At 28.9% G+C, this 18,723-nt stretch overlaps 3 protein-coding genes across 6 annotated transcripts; 1 reads left to right on the forward strand and 2 right to left on the reverse strand.

Annotated features, from left to right (window-relative positions):
- Positions 1-2,268: 2,268 nt before the first annotated feature.
- LOC112689163 (thioredoxin domain-containing protein) lies at positions 2,269-4,414 on the reverse strand. The gene is made up of 6 exons (XM_025562720.1): positions 4,116-4,414; positions 3,850-4,041; positions 3,038-3,176; positions 2,798-2,959; positions 2,584-2,709; positions 2,269-2,510 (listed from the first exon to the last, which is right to left on the reverse strand). Exons 1-6 carry the CDS (start codon positions 4,261-4,263, stop codon positions 2,330-2,332), a joined length of 948 nt encoding a protein of 315 aa, XP_025418505.1. The 5' UTR covers positions 4,264-4,414; the 3' UTR covers positions 2,269-2,329.
- A 1,569-nt stretch (positions 4,415-5,983) lies between these two features.
- On the forward strand, positions 5,984-8,976 carry LOC112689215. Its single transcript, XM_025562801.1, has 2 exons — positions 5,984-6,136; positions 8,517-8,976. Exon 2 carries the CDS (start codon positions 8,576-8,578, stop codon positions 8,927-8,929), a length of 354 nt encoding a protein of 117 aa, XP_025418586.1. The 5' UTR covers positions 5,984-6,136; positions 8,517-8,575; the 3' UTR covers positions 8,930-8,976.
- Positions 8,977-13,201: 4,225 nt separating this feature from the next.
- LOC112689178 lies at positions 13,202-18,033 on the reverse strand. 4 transcript variants are annotated; one of them, XM_025562751.1, is made up of 8 exons: positions 17,850-18,033; positions 17,494-17,657; positions 17,280-17,431; positions 14,447-14,543; positions 14,223-14,382; positions 13,996-14,151; positions 13,746-13,918; positions 13,202-13,656 (listed from the first exon to the last, which is right to left on the reverse strand). In XM_025562751.1, the coding sequence occupies exons 3-8, from the start codon at positions 17,414-17,416 to the stop codon at positions 13,393-13,395; spliced, it is 987 nt and encodes a 328-aa protein (XP_025418536.1). In that variant the 5' UTR covers positions 17,417-17,431; positions 17,494-17,657; positions 17,850-18,033; the 3' UTR covers positions 13,202-13,392. The 4 variants fall into 4 exon arrangements, with proteins under 4 accessions (XP_025418536.1, XP_025418533.1, XP_025418535.1 ...); XM_025562748.1 differs by having other exon boundaries at positions 17,280-17,657; positions 17,850-18,032; XM_025562750.1 differs by having other exon boundaries at positions 17,280-17,692; positions 17,850-18,032.
- Positions 18,034-18,723: the final 690 nt, after the last annotated feature.

The following is an 18,723-nucleotide window of genomic DNA, read 5'->3' on the forward strand; positions in this document are numbered from 1 at the left end:
GCGCTCAATACCTGAGTGGCTACGTACATCGGATCATCTGTATTCTATGATATCTAACTTAAATAAATCAGGTGCCGAATAAAATATTGAAGTGGTATAATGTAGTCGATTTATTAAATTTAACAGTACAGTAAATTCTAAAACGTTGTTTTGACGGATAAAGCATGTTACTGTTAATATATTTCAATTAAATACCTCAGATAAACTATTGTGGGTACGAGTATATCCATCTAAAAATTTAAAAAGGAATCTAAATCAAAATCTTAACAAATCTGTACAGTCACTGGTCAGCAATTTCATTATTGAGTAATCGTTTCGTTTCGCTTAAAATCTCTTCTCTGTAATTAAAATACACCACGTGTCATGTTATATATAATTATTGTTTTCAATTTCAACTCGATAACTATCTAAAGTTGAACTATGTATTATATTTTTGGAGCGATTGATATGGACCCATAGAAATGTACACACCAGTTACCCATTATCTATTTAACTAAAAAACAAAAAATTGTTCATAGGAAGGCCTATACGCGTGATGGTGGGAAGCTGAACGCTAATTATCTTTGTGTGCCCTCTCCTAACGTTGAATTCTACCAAGACATCAATAGTTGATTGCTGCACCCAAGAATTTGTTACCTATGCCGAAGGTTAAAAATCATATCAAAATTGAATAGATTTGTTAACGTACCTACCTCCTTGCCTATCTGACGTAAGTATACCTAAACCAGCAATGATCAAGCTGAAACCCTAATGGGGAATCCAGATCCGAAGAATTTATTTAGATAAGCCCCTGTCAGAGCAGTCAATCTGGGGATTGATAGGACGATAACGTCTTCTATTTTTTTTTAGGCCAAGGGAGAAGGGGAACCCCTTAACCGCCCTGGCTATGCCACTGAACACAATATAAGGATATAGTATAGTTGAGAATAACTAGTAATTAGATAATTAAAATTAATTATTATATAATTGGCAGAACGCAGAATAATACATTTACTTTTAGTTTTATAATTAATGCTATCAGCGGTTGCAATTAACTAGAATAATATTAATAATAAATATTATATCAACTTGCACCTCATGATATAGTCAATCAGAGCATAAAAATACAATAGGTATAGACGGTGAAGTGCCCCAAAACATTACCAAGTGCTCCTGTATTATGGCCATTATTAATTTACCAAAGATAGTTGATCACTCTTACATAATAATTAATATTTATTGATAAATTAAAATGTATACCTTATACAGAAATATCAATATATGTCCAATGTTTTGGAGTATTTCAGTTAATTTAATGATTGTTCTGCGGGAATATATAATTATCTTCATTGAAAATTACTGAACTCTACTAAGACAGATATCAATATTATCTTTTTTTCAATAAAAACCCTTAAAAGGTAAGTAGAACAGAGTACATATACATATATATTTAATTAAATTAAACTAAATTTTTAAGTTAAATATGTGGAAATATTTTTTCAAAGTATATGGCAATATAAATATAAGATAATAAAGTTACTTTAGTTATTTTGACAAGCGCGCCCCATACAACCCTCTCATGGTGCCTATGTGAATATCAAATATAAAAATGGATATAAACAAATTAGTGATAAAAATTCAGCCTCAAAATCACTAAAACTAAATATTTATATCCTTTTGCATTCAAGAATTAATAAACAATTTTTATAAATTTATACATTTTCTCTATTAGTGTATTTCATTCAAAATTAGGTAATAAGCCAAATTTCAAAAGTATGGTTTGTTGATGATCTTAATTTTTTAAAAAAAATGTTTGGGGTATTAACAAAATGCAATAAATATTCTTGTTTTTTTTATTAAAGGGTAAATACAATTGGTTAAAATAAAAGGATGTGGCAAATGTAGCACAAAATCAAGAATTATCTCCACACAGATAAAATAAACTTATCAGATATATAGCTAATAAAAAATGTATCTAAACTTATAAACAAAAGGAAAAAAAAACTAATTCTTATATACATTTTCAAACAAGTACTATTCTAATATTTTAATATTAAATAATAATATAATTTTATCTATTCAACTAATAGTATAAAAAAATTTAAATATTTTATTGAAAATAAAAAAGGTAAAGTTTATTATACAATTTCAATATTTTAATATTTTAAAATAAAAAAAAATAAAAACATGAAAATCATAACACAAATATTTAAAAATATATTAATACATTTATTTTGTAAAAAAAAAATAATTAATTATATTTAAGTTAAATATAAAATGCATATCATAAATTCAAACAATACAATTTTATTTTAAAGTGATTTAAGCTTGCTTATCAATAATTCAACAATTACTTGCTTTTTTTACTGGAACTTTTAGTAGACTTTTTTTTGGGCTTGGATTCAGTCGACCTTGATGTTTTATTCAAGGCAGCAAGACATAACAGTATTACACTAAATACGGTCAAACCTAATTTCCATACCAATGGGTTTTCCCTGAGTATATCAAAGCACATGTGTGTAAAATCATCACTGAAAATAAATATATGTATTATAATCATAATACAAAATTAAAAACCAATTTATGTTTTAAAAATTCACTTACAATGCTGACTTTGGTTGTGGTACTTGTAATTTTATTGTGTACTTATGATCTTCATCAACAAATTTTAAAAATGACTCAATAGTAAATTCAGATGATGTATATTTGTATAATATACCACGACGTAATCTATAAAATGAATTGATATAAAAGGTCAAATGCTCAGTATTTTAATTACTTAAAAGATTTTTTAGAAAAACAAATTATTTTAACATACAAAATAAATGTAGGCGATTGGTTTATTGAAAACCGACGAGCAGTTATTGATCCTCCAATATGCCGGTTTATACGAGCAACATTGACACGATTTTTGAGTTTAGCTCCAACGGTCTCCCAACGCGCTTGTAATCTTTGACTTTCTATGCTGTCTGATGAATAACTACAACAAATAAAGTCATTAAATTATATTACCTTGAATAAATAAACTATAATAAGCTTAACATATAAATAACCTTACAATTTGATAAACCAATCACCCGTGGTGGCTCCTGTTGATGCCTGGGTAAGATGTTCAAAATTATTATCATTTAGTTCTTTTACAATTGGATCTTTATTGTTTAAAAGCATGTCTATTAGTAATTCTTCATTAAGGGCCTCTAGAATAAGAAAAATAAAATTACATCGTATTATTCTATGTTTTTTTCTGTGAAATCCAAAATAGAATAAACTATAAAACATATAAACGTAAAAATATGTTGTAACAACTGTAAATCATTTGACAGCTTAATGAAAGCCCTGATGACTATAATTTTATTATACCTTATAAATGCTTTAGAACAGTGATTCTCAATAGGGGGGGAAGGGGTCAACAACAATTTTTTAGGGTCGCATCATGTGAAAAAAAATTATTTATAAATCACCAACACCAAAAGAGTCATTAAATTAAAAAAATATTCAAATGTACACAATTTTTATTTTTTTATTTCTATTAATTAACGTCAATTGGCTTTTATAATAATTTTTTGTAAAATGTATTCACAAATAAATACAATAATAACAGTTTGTAAAATTTTTCAATGCTTATATTACAAAAGGATAGTTAGACATCTTAGTGACATTATATGGAGTCACAAACTCAAAAAAGGCTAAGAACCACTGCTCTAAAACATATTAGATGTGATCATCTTTACCAAAAATATTTAAAATAAAAAAAAAATCCATAATAAACAAAATATATAAGCATATTTATTTAATAAATATAAACTTTTTACACAAAAAAATTTAAAATATGCACAATTTTGACATAAAATGCAAATACTCATAGTTTACCTGTTTCTGGTACTAATAATGGTACACCATGTCGAAACATGACCAATGTAGGTTCTTTAGTAGGATTATATATATGAACCAAATTACTACCTTCCACTTTTACAACCCAAGCATTTAGTGAATCAACTAATTCTTCTCTGACTTGAATCAGAGTTTCTTCATACTTTTTACATTTCTCACAATCTTTTTGAGCTATGAAAAAAATATTAAATCCATTATTACATTTTATTGCTCAGTATGAATAAAAAAATACCCAGAATACATACTAAACAAAACAACTACTTGACTTTCAATACGACATAAGGATAACAATTCAGTGTCATCAATCACTTCCAATGTTTGACTTCTAATTAATTCGGTCAGTAAACAACAATAAATCGTTAGGAATATAAAAATTAATTTTTCAAAGTACATAATTATCAAGTTGAAAAACAAACAGAAAATGTTAATAAATAACTAATTTAAAATTTAGATGCAACAATTTACTAATTTAAGAAAAATCGACAGTAACATATTGATTTTCAGATAATTGTTTAAATAAAAAACCAAAACAACTGAAATTTAAATGTTTGACGTGTACAATAAACGACTCAAGTCAAATTATCATTACCGCTCTTATCATGTATTTTCAATATTGATAATTTGCAAAAACGTTTTATCTATATTACATCAGTGTAGCCATTGAAAACTTAAAAGTCGTTAGAAAGAACTAAATTTTAATTTTGTCATTAGAACTTTTTTATTTATGAATTTAATATTAAATTGTTCCCGCAGGAAATTTGATTAAAATGAGAACACAAAAAATATACAATAACAAAAAAAAGAAAATAAATAAATAAATAATGAAATTGAATGTAATTAAATGAATTAAAATGTTGATAGTAATTTAAACTTTAAGCTTTATAATACAAAAAAGGGCTCTACAATCAGGGGCGGCTTCAGAGCCTTGATTAGGGGGGAAGGCAAATTATAAATTTACAAAATCTTATAACAAAAAGAAAACAACAATTTTTACAACACAAATTCAAGTCGTCTATTTTTAAAATTGGCAAAAATATCAATAATATGATCTATTTGATCTAGCATATCTACTTTATGATATACATTAATTAGACATAATGCTGATAGTTTATCTTCAGTCATCATTGAAGCCAGGTTTTTAGTCTCCGAAGTGTGGAGAAACTCCTTTCAACCGTCATACCAGTATGGCTCTATCTATATACTTGTGCGTGTCGTATGCATTTTTTGTTAATATACATTTTTTTTATAAATACGGTACAGACTTGGGAAGGGTCTGCGGCTCCTAGCCCTCCCCTAGAGCCTCCCCTTCCTATGATTCACTTTACCAAAAAAATTCAAATGAAAATTATTCTTGCAAAATCCTCAATAATACTATCAGACATCTAAAAAATGGATGGTTCAGGAAAGTCTGTACCAGGTACTCTAATCAAGTAAAAAAAAATCACAACTGAATGCCTTCTGTTCGGTCATTTCTCTTGTTATAATTCATTAGCATGTTATCTTCTTCTTCTTTTGTCCTATCTACTCTCTAAGTTTTTGTCGCCATTACTACACTTCACCGCCTATCACTATCTTGTATTATTCCTCTCCAATTTTCAACGCCAAGTGTTTTTAGGTCTTCTTCCACCACATCGATCCATCTTTATCTAGGTCTTCTAGCATATTATCAAAATTAATTAATTAATATATATGTTTATAAACTTTTATATATTTAAATTATATTTTTTAAAAAAAGTTGAGAAAACAAATAAATAAATAATCCTTAAGTATCTATAAAATTATTAATAAGTTGAAACAAAATTGCCAAGTCGTAGAGTCGTAGAATGTACAAAAATCAATATTCAAAATTATAAATTCACATTACAATTCAAGCCTCATTATAATATAATAATCAAATAAACAAGTTATTAACTGGCAAAGGTCAACTTAAATTCTAATGTTGTTTGCCAAATTATTTTAACAATAAAGTTAAGTAAAATTATTAATAATAAATAATATAAAAGTAATAAAAGTAATAAAATAAAAGTAATAAAAAAATTACCTATATCAATAATTTTAAAACCACTAAGTAAATTAAAAAATAGTATTATCACTTATCAGTGTCCAGCCGATGTAACACAAAATTACGTTCGATTGACTATTGAATAACAGAACGATTATAAATGGTATACAGTGCTGTGCAGACACACAATACGCGTCGACCTACCACCCCGCACTGTGCAACATACAAAATATATAATTGGATGAAAATCAATTTGAATGTGTGGTAAATATATTATACATTATATTTACGCTTAGTACCTATATAGGTACATGAGAAAATATATTTTCATAATAAAAAATTATATGGTGGTTATGATAAACGACGGCTTCATTATAACCTGAAAAGGTTATAATTTAGTATATACTATATTAATTTTCTTTTTTGTGTCTTCAGTCGTTTGACTGGTTTACTGCAGTTCTCCATGCTTCCCTATTGTAACTTAATTCCTTTAGTTACTTGTAGCCTTTCCCATGTCAATCATGATTTGTTTCATATATTCCATCCTTAGTCTTCCTCTTCCAATATAACCTTCTACGTCACCTTCTATAATATTCCTCGTTAAACTATCATGGCGCAGTATGTGCCCTATCATTTTGTCTCTTCGAACCTTAATACCTACTATGCCACAATTGTCGTTATCCCTTAACTCTAGTTAGAACTGCTTCATTTGTAACCCTTTCAGTCCATTTAATCCTAAGCATTTTTCGATAACATCACATTTCGAAGGCCTCAAGTTTGTTCTCTCTACTTTACTAATTGTCCAAGTTTCACACTCATATAGGGCAACACTCCACACGTATATTTTTAAGAGTTTTTTTTTTTTGTTTGTAAGGACACATTATTAGTGGTCAATAAGTGTTTTTTTATTTTAAAAATCTTTCTTCGTTTGTGCTATTACGCAGAGAATGTCAGCTTTGCTACGGCTATCTTCTGTTATTTTACTTCCTAAGTATTTGAATTGTTGTACTTCTTCTATATGTATGTTATCTATTTTTATGTCTAGCTGGGTAGGATTTGTTCTACTGAACTACATTCGTCTTTTTTTTTTATTTAATCTCATTCCATAGCTATCCCATAGAATGTTATTCACATTATTTAGAATGTTTTGTAGGTCTTCCTCCGTTTTTTGCATAAAACGTTGTCATCGGCAAATCTGAGTGTGCATTTATAGTTTTTCTACCTATTATATTAGTTTGATAGTTTGATAATAAATTAAAATTATTGATATTAATATTTAGAATTTAAATATTTGTGTACCTGAACAGTGGTAAAGAGGACTTCGCCTCCCACGGGCCTGTGTTAAATAATTGCGGACGTCAAACGCAGTTTTTAAATCGTTTGACTGAGCTCCTCTACTGAATTTTCCCAATTTGACCACTGACATTAAATACCTATAATAATACTGTAATACAATGATACATAAATTAAATAACATGGACGTTGCTAAGATTTTAACAGGGGGGGGGGGGTCAAAAACATAAAGCGATTAGTGTTAAACTCATAATTCAAATAATCTATAAGTTTTTGGATAATACATAAAACGTCAAAACGATTATACGTGTAAATAACACTCGGTTAAACTAAACTAAACTAAACTATTTTCAGACATATCTTATTTAATTTTTGATTTTAATGTAAAACTTATATGTTTGGTATGAACAAATAAAATTCAGTTTGAGGCGCAAGGAAGGGCAAGTGACCCCCTGCCCCACCCTCGCTACACCCATGATTGTATATATCATTGTTTAAAAATGATCAGTTATACTAGCATATACACACTATATAGACAGTGACGTGGTGAATGACGTTTGCCTAATGAATTAACGTATCCCTAGAAACCTATTAAGGGGAAAGGTATCCCTTAGCTCACGTATTTATGAACATATTTTATTTAAATAATTAAACTAATTGGCTAATTGCATGCATTGAAAAAAAATGTAGTACGCACATATGGTTGATAAGTTAGATATTTGAAGAGAATTAAAGAAAATCCTATAGTTAATACAATTGAATAGTTTTATTTATATATATTTCTATTATGTAATAAGATAAGGGAGAGGAGTGGGTCATTGTTTAAATACATTGCTTAGGTTTTGAAATATCCTTGCCACGCCACTGTTTAGATATGTCTGTACAAATAAATATTAATAATGGATATTATTATTGATTTTAATTACTTGATATCGATATTTTTTTGAAATTAGGTAACAATAATTCTAAATATATTTTTTTAATTCAAAACAATAACAAATAGTATAATATATTTTTATATATTTTAATTATATTTTATTGCTCCACATTTATTTGTAAACTCCAATATTTATGCATGTTGTATTGCCGTTGTCATCAATTTAAGGGTTTTTTTTCTATTATATTCATCAGTGATCACCAGAAGAATCACTAAGAAGAATTCTTTATAGATCTTGGTGAACACCATCCTGCTGGGTAATTAAATATTCATATTTTTTTTTTGCACACAACATACTTTAATTTTTTATACATAATATATTATTTTCAGATTTATATTCAATATTTTTTAAATTAAAGTTTTTAGATTGTTTTTTTTTTTATTTATATTTTTATACCTATTGTTGATCTTTAGAAAAGAAATTGAAGTCATGATAATGAACAAAATTATTTATGGCTAAGTACATTTTTTAAATGGCCATAAGCGTTCATAACTGCACTGCCAGCAAAAACCGATATTTGCAAACGAAGGTGAATATCAAGACACGTCAACCGGGACGGAGAACTCGAAGAGGAGCTTGGGCAGATATCTGTACGAAAATCGTAAACCCGAAGAAGAGGTTTACGGATTTTGGTTTTCAAATGATCGCGGAAGCTTATACCGGAACTGATGACCTAGCGCGCAGAAGATTCAAACTTTTTACTGTCGTTATCGTAGTCGAAGAAGTTGCTGTAGAAGTCATGTCACCAGCCTGTATCATTAAATTCCCCAATCTAGAAGTGTTCACCGCTAAATACCGTACAGCAATTCCAACCAAACATGTCTGATATCCATAGGCGCAATTGGGGGGGGGGGAAGCTTGGGTGTACTTATCACCCCCCAATGTATTTATGTTAATTTACATTTAAATATTCATTACTCATTATGTGTAGAAAAACATAATAGTTTTTGAATTTTTTTGTATAAATATATAAATTTTTATACAATACAAAAATATTTTGCATTACGAAAAAAATATATCTTTACTATAGGGTAAAAGTTTCAAGTTTCTAAGAATATTACTTTTGGAATTATGCCTAAGTAACAAAAATTTGAAATGTGAAAGTCTTATTTACAGCGTATTTTTACCATTTCAGGACAGTTTTTTCCTCACGTCTAGAAAAACTATTATTATTTAAAAAAATTACCTATCTAAAGTACCACCGCGTGCCAATTTAAAATTTAAAAAAAGTCCTAGAAAAAACTTTTGGACCAGTATTTCTATCCGAAACAGTGTTAAGCAAATAAAATACAAATATCATTATAAAACCATAATATCCAAAGGAATTCGAATAAATCACGGTTTATGGATGGAAGAATTCCCCCAATGTTGATTTTATTTTAAGTCGTGTTTGACCGATCGACCACTCGGTCCGGTAATTATGTCTGACGTGAAGTTGAACCTGAAACTGATACCATCGAAATTGACATTTAAGTGGTTATGAACTCCAGATTCTGTATCTGTAATATATTTTTTGGTATATTGAGATCCTGAGGTTTCTATTGTTTTACTAATAATTGTATTTTTTACCATTTTTTTTTTATTGTGTGAAGTTTTGTATATGTTCAATTATTATTGTTATTTTTGTATTTTTTCTCCTAGTATGTCTTTTTTTTTTACACTTAATTATATACCATTTTTTTCGGATTTTTTCGCCTATGTGGGTTATTTTACACTTTTTCTACCTTTTTTTTATAAAATTATTAATTTTTATTTTTTCTCTTTAAGTGGAGTTTTTTTTTAAATATTTTTATTGTTTCAACTATTCTGCATTTTATCAATGTTGAAATTTTGTGTTATTACGGTATTAAACTTATTATTTTGTTATCATAATCATTATTTTATAAGGATTTATCATTTTTTGTGGGGGTTTTATTCTCCCTTCATGGATTTTTTGTCCTTTGTTCTTCTCCCAACTATTTGGGGTCGGCCATCTTTTTCCTGAACCTCAACTCTCTCGATTTTTCTACACTCTCTACACAGATACCAATAGCTCTCATAATACTCTCAATCGTATCCAACTATCTCTTTTTTGGTCTTCCTCTTTCTCTTTTTCTACTTTTTTTTATTATTACTCTTACTTTCTCTTACCAAGTTTTTCACTTATTTATTCATTTTTTCTTTTTCTTCTTAAGTAGAAATTTTATTTTGGACTTAAAATATTATTCTAACCCTATATTTTTTCATTATTGAATTTTATATTATTTTTTTATTATGACTAATGTTCTGTCTTACTTGAGATAATATATTTTTTGTTTTTAAATTGTATGCTCAAAATATGGATATTTGCTGTCGTTATTTATTTTTAAATAAATTATATGTGAAGTATATATATATATACATTGGCGCAACTAGGTCTAAAATATTGGGGGGGGGCTTCGCCCTATAAATAAATATAGTCAATGTGAGCTATGAGGGGCTTCGCCCCCCATTGCCTCAGACACAGATCAATAATTATTAATTGAAATAAAAACAATCATAAAATATTATTATCATACTATATTATTAAAAATCATGTACCTACTTCTATGTAATATGTTTTACATAAAATATGACATAACACCACAGCAATATTCCACCGTCGTCCGTCACATTTATTAGATAACAATATTATTATTAATTATGTAGGATTGTAGGAATTACAAAATAAACTATAATAATAATATTTTATATTTATACAATTTACTTTTGAATAATTTTTTGCGTCATATATTCATATTATTTAGTATGTATCTCACTATCCCATGCTTAAATTATCATTAAATTTTAAATAATCAAAAAATTTGAGGGGGCTATAATACATTTGGGGGGCTAAGCCCCCTCTAGTTGCGTCAATGTATATATATATAAATGAGCGAAATTCCAAGGTGATTAGGTCAGATAAAACTCCATGGTTGGATAAGATATAGAAAGAATCATATTGTTGTATAAACCTTTTTTAGCTTAAAGTAATGTACCATTGCTCTCGTAAATTGATTGCGAGTGAAAGAAGTCGGTTAGATCAGATTATATTTCTAAAGAATCTGTAATGTATGTAAATTTATTACTTCTATTCGTGCAACAGGAATAGCATGTACTTTATCTTAAAGATAATTGACAAGTGATAAAATACTTGATTAAAACTGTATTTGAGTTTTTAATATAGAAAAATTTTCATATCTCTTAGAATTTTGGATTTTAAAGTGGGTTGTATGAAATGTCGACCACTGCTCTATGGTTTACATCTTTTTTCATACCACTAACCAAATTGCCATTGTTATAAAATATAGTATTTAATCAATTATTTTGTAAAAGAAATCATAGGATTAACATATTCGCTGGTTTGACCAATTATACATACAATTCTTAAATTATTGATTTTCAAGTGTTTATAAATTAAGTTTTATTAAAAAAATATTTTAATTTTTTTCTTCATAAACTATAATCAACAGTAAAATTTCTGTTCAATTATTACTTATCTAAAGTTGGCTATAATCTTTAACAGTAAGACTTAATAAATACTAACAAAATCTAAAGAATTAAAAGAAAAAACTATAAAACTGGATCATACATATAACTGATACACAAATCAATTACTTTACAATTATTGTATAAAACTTTAATAAAAATTTACCTGTTGAGTGTTGATGCAGTCATATATTACGACAATTGATCTTTTTTAAATGCCTATAATAGTGTGTAATTGATTATTAACAAAACTCCTATGATAAACCAAATTTTAGTAGAAACTATTATAAAATATATGTAATATAGTTTGTTTTTAGATACATATAATTTTCATATATAATCAATTTAAACAAATGCACATCAAATACAATTTATTTTATATTAACCTTCATTCAACTAATACAATTTTAAATCAAATATTTTAGTATGTTCAATGGAAATATACTATGAAATTTGAAAATATGTCTTATAAAAACAAGAATAGTTCAAGATAAAGTACATTTAATTATAATAAAAATAGTAATGCTCAAAACAAATAACAAGTGAGATAAATTCCCAATCACTTTTTAAAATGTTGATTTAATGTTAGACAAATAGCTTCCTCATAAACATATTTTTATTTTAAGTCAGTGGATGTAAAATATGCTTAACTCCAGTTTGTGAATAGATTGGTGCTATACCATAAATATACCATGTCTCGATTAACTTTGAACAGGTAATCACAAAACCATTCATAAAAAGGCAGAATATTAATTATTATATAGTTTATTTATGTTATGACAAACTTACTGGAATATATGTATATATAATATATATATATACACACACATACACACACACACACACACAAAATAGTCATGCTGCGTTAAAAATAATATTTAATATATTAAAAATGTACCGCTTTTTTAAAACAAAAATACCACAAATCATAAGATTTTACATTTAAAGTAGAAAAGTTACATATTGATACCAAAAAAAAAATTCATACAGAATAAAATTTATGTTATTAGTTAATCCCCCCCCCCCGAAAATTCTAAAAAAAAAATATATATAGCTTTAATTCAACGGAATGTAAATAACTTTTTGTACCATTTTTAGATCAAATAAAAAGAAGTAACTAAAACATAAAAATTGCTAAGGCAGTTTTAGCATTTAAGTACATAAATTAACATGGCTGTTAACTTATTTTAATAAAAATGGTGCAGATCCGATATAATAATACTACATATATACATTATACATAAATTAATAAATATATAAAATGTTTTAATGTTTTTGAATGCAAGTTTCTCTTGTCCACCCCCCTGTTATAAGTATCATAATTTTCAATAAATTAAAATAATTCTTTGAAAAAAATTATTTCCTAAAGTGCACTTTTATTATTACTTCATACTATTCAGACATCCCTCTATTCCCATAAACCTTAAAAATAAATAATTAAAATTAATTGTATTTACAGTCAAATATTTAAATCATAAAATTACTAAGTTGAATAAAACAAAATTAGAATATTACAGACTTAATTTATTTTGTTGTATAAAATCTAAGTATAAAAAAAATATATTTACGAGTTTTCAATGTATGAGTCATAATAAATTAAAATTGATGTCCATTGAAAAATTATGAAATATTTTATATGTAATTAAAATGTAAAACTGTAAGTTATAATTACATTATAAAGTCCGATAAATATGGAGTTATTTCTTCATTAATGTATTTTGTTTCAAACATTTTTACTTCAATAATAACTCGTCACTAAAATTATAAGCCTATGGTGTTCAACTTGGCTTAATTAAAACCAGTTTAATTGCCATTGGCTTCTGCAGCCACTGTTTGGCCATCATTTTTAAATTTTTTTACTGGGGGTTCATCAGGTGCCGGCAAACTGGATGAATCTTCTGTTAAAGCTTCAGCAAGTGGTGTTTGAGCTGATTCTGATGTTGTTATAGAGTCGTTGGTGATATCATCTTCAGATTTGTCACGAGAATCGTCTTCAATAGTTAATTGGTGACCATTAGAAGATGGTAAAGGCTCAGGGTTGCTTTCATCAGATGTTGGTTCATCTAACTATAAATATAAAATAAGTAAATATATAAATATATAAGGTTAACAGAACAATACAATAAAAATAGCCTTAAACAGGAAATAATAAGAACCTTTGTTTGATTAACATTGCCATTAATATGAGCATCTGTCTTGGTTTGTTCACTAATTGGTTTCTTAATAGCTTCTGGAACACTACTTAAAAGTTCAGGTTTGAATTCATTAGCCACATAATGTGTCCACAATGCTAATTCTACTGAATGTGGATTCCATATACTTTCACTACCTGTGATTAGAAACAAATTACATCCAATAAAATTGTTTTTCAAATATTAAAATAATAAAACTATGAGAACAACATACATTCACCATTAAGCCTTTCAACTGCATTTTGAATATGAGCTACAAAATTCAAATATTCTTTAGCAGTATAATCAATTCCTTCAATAGCTGGAATTGCTTTTAAACATTCATCAGCCATAAAAGGAGCTTTGTCTGGTGCAGCAGCTGCCAACAAAGCTGAAAAATTTTTATAAAACATTAATATCTGATAGTGCATACAAATATATTTATTTTTTAACAATTTTTACCTGACGCCATTGTGGTTCCAACACCTTTCAAATTACTAAGTGCTGTAATAGCCAATCCTAAATTGGGTAATTTTTTGAAAGCTTTCTTTGTCTCAGCCATAACAGCACGGGGTGTATTCACTTTTATTAAGTAATTCAATTGAGGAAAAGTTTTTCCTCTCTATAACAAATTTATTTAAAATAAATATTCTATCAATACAATTAAATACAAAAACAAAACTTACGGTCTGTTTCCATTTCATTAATTGGCAAAGTTCTTCATGGTTTAAGTGTGCATCTTTTCCTCTAGACTTAATTTTTCCAGGCAGTTCATTCTGATACCTATTAAACAAATACAATTTTAGTTTTTAAACTTTGAACTAAATCTACATAGTCATACTACATAAAAAAATAATATTCTTCCAGAATACTATTAGTAGCTAAATAAATATAGATGAATTCAAACAAATTTACTGAATAACTAACTTTGTATTCTATCCATATTTAATGTATACATATTTTAATAGAGAATTAACAAATATTCATCTAAAATGGAAAATGAATTGCAATATTATAATTCAAAATTGAATAAGTCGAACATACAGTAAATTATTTGTAGTTCTTCAAATGATTTGTTACACAATAAATGAATGCCAATTTGTAAAAAACAGCCTATAAGTACCATGGAAAGATAATAATTTTCCTACAGAAAAAATGAGCAGATATGACTATTTTATTTTAAATACATTAGTTTAATTTCTTCTTCTTTGGTGAACTCGGCTATTAAGACCATACTGGCATACATCAATGCCTCCAATTTTCTCTATTTAATGTCTGTATCCTTCAGTCTACACCTTCTCTTAACGCTATCATATCATTCATCACTACATCCTCCCATCTCAGACATGATCTTCCCAGTAGGGTTTTCTTCTAATACTATGCATATGAGGTTTTGGCTACACCAAGCATGCTCAGCCCATAGCAATGTTTGTTCTTTATTGTTTCGAGTATACTGGGTTTATGGAAGAGCGTTTCTAATTCATTGTTTTTTCTTATTATTCTCACTTTTAATTAATTTAATTAGAAAGTTTATTATAAGTATTGGAGATATCGCCAAATAGTATATGAAATTGGTTGATTATTTATGAACCCCAATTAAACCTTAAACTATTTAAGCAAAGAATAAAAAACATTGATATTTGTGTGTGTATATGAAATAAGCCATTTAATAAAATTATATATATTATCAAAAATTAGTTTGTACCCTATTGTAAGTTTCTACTAGTAAACAGTCTCGACGCTAGAAAATAATTGTAGATTTAAGGCAAGTATTCTCAGAAACCTCATATTTTAAATCTGAAAATAGCAAATATCTTGTAAAAGCAGCTTTACGATGATATATCTATTATTTATTTTCACCATAAATAAATAATACTAAACTTTTAATACCACTCAATTTTATCAATTACAATGGTTAACAACATAAAATTATCACTCAATACCAATAGGTTAAAAATTTTAATTAAATTATTAACTAAAATACCTACCTAATCATTATACATTTTTATTTTTTTAAGGCCGAAACAATTAAAATGTCATAATAATTATTAAACTCATTAATGCAATTATAACACCTTAATATTAATTTATTATCTGTTGTATTGTTAATTAATAAACTTAAATTTTTTTATCTCTACAGCAATGAATGAATTTGATTAATTGATTTATGCACATTTCAATTCATTTATTATCTATCATCAATCACTGTTCATTGATAATATAATACAATTAATTTACAGAAATGTATTAATAAATGTAACACTATCTTCTAAAGTACTGTCAGTAAACTGTCTCTTGATATTTCATTCATACTATAGCTGTACGTTACTTAAAGAAAATGATCTTGTCTTGACATTGTGGAAACAATTTAAATTTAATAAAAAGTGTACCAAAAGAACAAAATTTAAATCAAATGAAATTACATTAAATTTTAATATGAAAATAAATAAATAAATTAAAGTTTAGTCTGGAGTATTACTACTGATGATGAATTTTTTATTCTAAAACGATCATACTTTACAAATGTAATTAAACTCCTGACTAAACTTTAATTTATTTATATATCAATTTATGAGTATAAACCATTTAATAATTTTTAATTCTTATTATTTATTATTTGAAATTTTTATTTCGAAACCCTGTATTATATTAATTCGAATAATCCAATGATTGCTTTTTAAAAACGATATTAATAATTGTCACAAGAATACCTAGAATATGGATTCTAAAATTTTAAAATCAATAGAACAAAATGTTGATAGCCGTTAGATCGAACTTATGCTTACATTAAAATAAGTTGCTGTCTACGTTTATATTAAAATATTACCATAGATAACAAAACTATAATATAATGTTGTTATGTGCCATGTGACATTACATTGTTGAAAAAGTAAATCGGGGATATTTGTTTTTTCCGAAAAATAATATCTTCCGGTTGTATAGGAATGAAAATAATAATAGTAATCAGATTACATATCACTATTATATCACAATACTGTTGATAAATCAAATGGAAATAGTGTCAAAACCGTGTCGCGACGAGCACTCTGTACACGATTTTCGATAATTACATTATCATAATTTCGGAAATATTCTACGCGCGAAGTCGTGAGCGGTATCCCTGGTTAACATAAAACTGTTGACCAAAAGGAGGAAAATATCGAAGGATACGGAATGATGGCGTGGCCGCCGGTGAAAATATTTCTGTAATACAACGACCACACGTTGTATAAAAATATATACGAACACACACACGTATACGCGCAATAGAACGGACGGTTAGCGTTTTCTCCACAAAGAAATCGTTAACGTCATCACGGCCTCGATTGGATATGCAGCAGTAGTGGCGGCGGCGGGGCGACCGACCGCGTCTTACCAACCTAACCGCGTACGCCACGACCGAGCGTGCATACAGAGCGTGCCGAATGTGCGCATTACGAAATCTCAGTAAACGCGACAACGTATTTTTTTATTTCTAATTTGTACCGCTTCCGTTGTGTTCGACAAAAAAAAACTCACCAGTTGTCCAACTTGATCAGCTCGTCGGGCTTTTTCGTCTTGCTCTCGGCTTTTATTCGCAAGGCCTGTGGGTACAGCGAGAGTACATGCTCGAACTGATTGGAAGTGCCCTCGACAAAAAACGTAGCCGTGTCCATTTGTCGTGTTTGAAACTTGAAAGCGGTGCGGATCGATTAGAACACGGGTTACGTCGACAGAGTATATTATTATATACCAAAACGATGAAGCGTGTGATGTGCGTGTTGTCGTTTGCGTTGTTCTGCGGTGGCGTTGCTGACTATTCTTTGTAGTAGACACACGCCAAGTTCACATAATAGTCGTCGTCACAACTGGGCTAGAGTAACGAAACGAAACAGTTTGCAGTTACTGCGTGATCATCTGTAAGTTGACGTACATTCGTGAACCAAACGAGACTGGTGCATGGAGAAATATAATAGTAGACACACGAGGGGGGGGGAGAGAAAAAATAAAAAAAATTTATTTTGATGTATAATATATTTTATAAATACGTGTGCGCGTGTTTATATAAACGCACACACCTCTATCTTATACGTATATAATAATAAATACCGGAGAGTCGAAAGAACGTTGAGCGTATACAATAATATTATACGGTAAATGAACTTGTGTCTTGTGCGCTGCGCCGCGGTATAAGCGGTTCGATACGACGGGAACACTGATGATGGTGGGCAAACGACGGCGGCTGCGGCGGCAACGGAACAGAAACGAACGCGCTGCGTCGGGCCCCGAAATCCGGTAGTGGTGGTGGAGACGGACCGTACGGAGCGGGGACCAAGCATACACACACACACATACACACCGTATCAAATGACCTCCGTGCCGTAGTTGTGTACGGTCGTCGTCACGTTTGGTGGGAGTGACGGTTCGTGGGTCGATGGGAAAACGGCGCGCGCGGGGTCCTTTGTACGCAATATAGGGGAAAGACGACGCCACCACGCTCGTCGGCTGTCGCTGGCTACCGCCGCCGGTTGGTCGGTTATAATACGTCGCTCGTTTCGGGTTTTATGTTTCTCTCGGTACGACGACGGTGCCGCCGCGTGTATATAATAATAACAACACACATGTATAATACGCGCGTACAATTATTTTTGTTTTGCCATTGGGCAGCGGTTTCTTTCGCCACCGTCCCAATTTCTGGCGTCGGCGGTACCCCGCTGCTGCGCAAAAGAGACGGGGGCACGATAGTTGTACATTTGTACGGTTTAGGGAAAACCTTATTGGCATAATTAAACAATTCTTTTGAGTAACGTTTAGGAAACGACCACGATGGTGAACGAAATCAAAAAAATTAATTTCGTGTTTGACTGATGCGCTGCGATTAGACAACGTAAAACTGTTCCCGTGAACATCCATCGTAAACCCCATCAGGGGTTCCTAAAAACACTCCCTATATATTATTTACAATAATAGTCCGTTCGATTGG

The sequence above is a fragment of the Sipha flava genome, unplaced genomic scaffold (genome assembly GCF_003268045.1).
Source record: "Sipha flava isolate LNK unplaced genomic scaffold, YSA_version1 42_pilon_pilon, whole genome shotgun sequence".
In the NCBI taxonomy this organism is placed as follows: Eukaryota; Metazoa; Arthropoda; class Insecta; order Hemiptera; family Aphididae; genus Sipha; species Sipha flava.

Excerpts from the sequence above, each read along its gene's own strand:
- LOC112689163 (XM_025562720.1), bottom strand. The coding sequence starts at position 4,263 with ATGTACTTTGAAAAATTAATTTTTATATTCCTAACGATTTATTGTTGT. Across the intron at positions 2,960-3,037 it reads GGTGATTGGTTTATCAAATT|TTATTCATCAGACAGCATAG; the intron begins GTAAGGTTATTT and ends TATTTGTTGTAG. Across the intron at positions 2,511-2,583 it reads CCACAACCAAAGTCAGCATT|TGATGATTTTACACACATGT; the intron begins GTAAGTGAATTT and ends ATTTATTTTCAG.
- LOC112689215 (XM_025562801.1), top strand. The coding sequence starts at position 8,576 with ATGGCCATAAGCGTTCATAACTGCACTGCCAGCAAAAACCGATATTTG.
- LOC112689178 (XM_025562751.1), bottom strand. The coding sequence starts at position 17,416 with ATGGACACGGCTACGTTTTTTGTCGAGGGCACTTCCAATCAGTTCGAG. Across the intron at positions 14,152-14,222 it reads TGGAACCACAATGGCGTCAG|CTTTGTTGGCAGCTGCTGCA; the intron begins GTAAAAATTGTT and ends AAAATTTTTCAG. Across the intron at positions 13,919-13,995 it reads TGAAAGGCTTAATGGTGAAT|GTAGTGAAAGTATATGGAAT; the intron begins GTATGTTGTTCT and ends TTCTAATCACAG.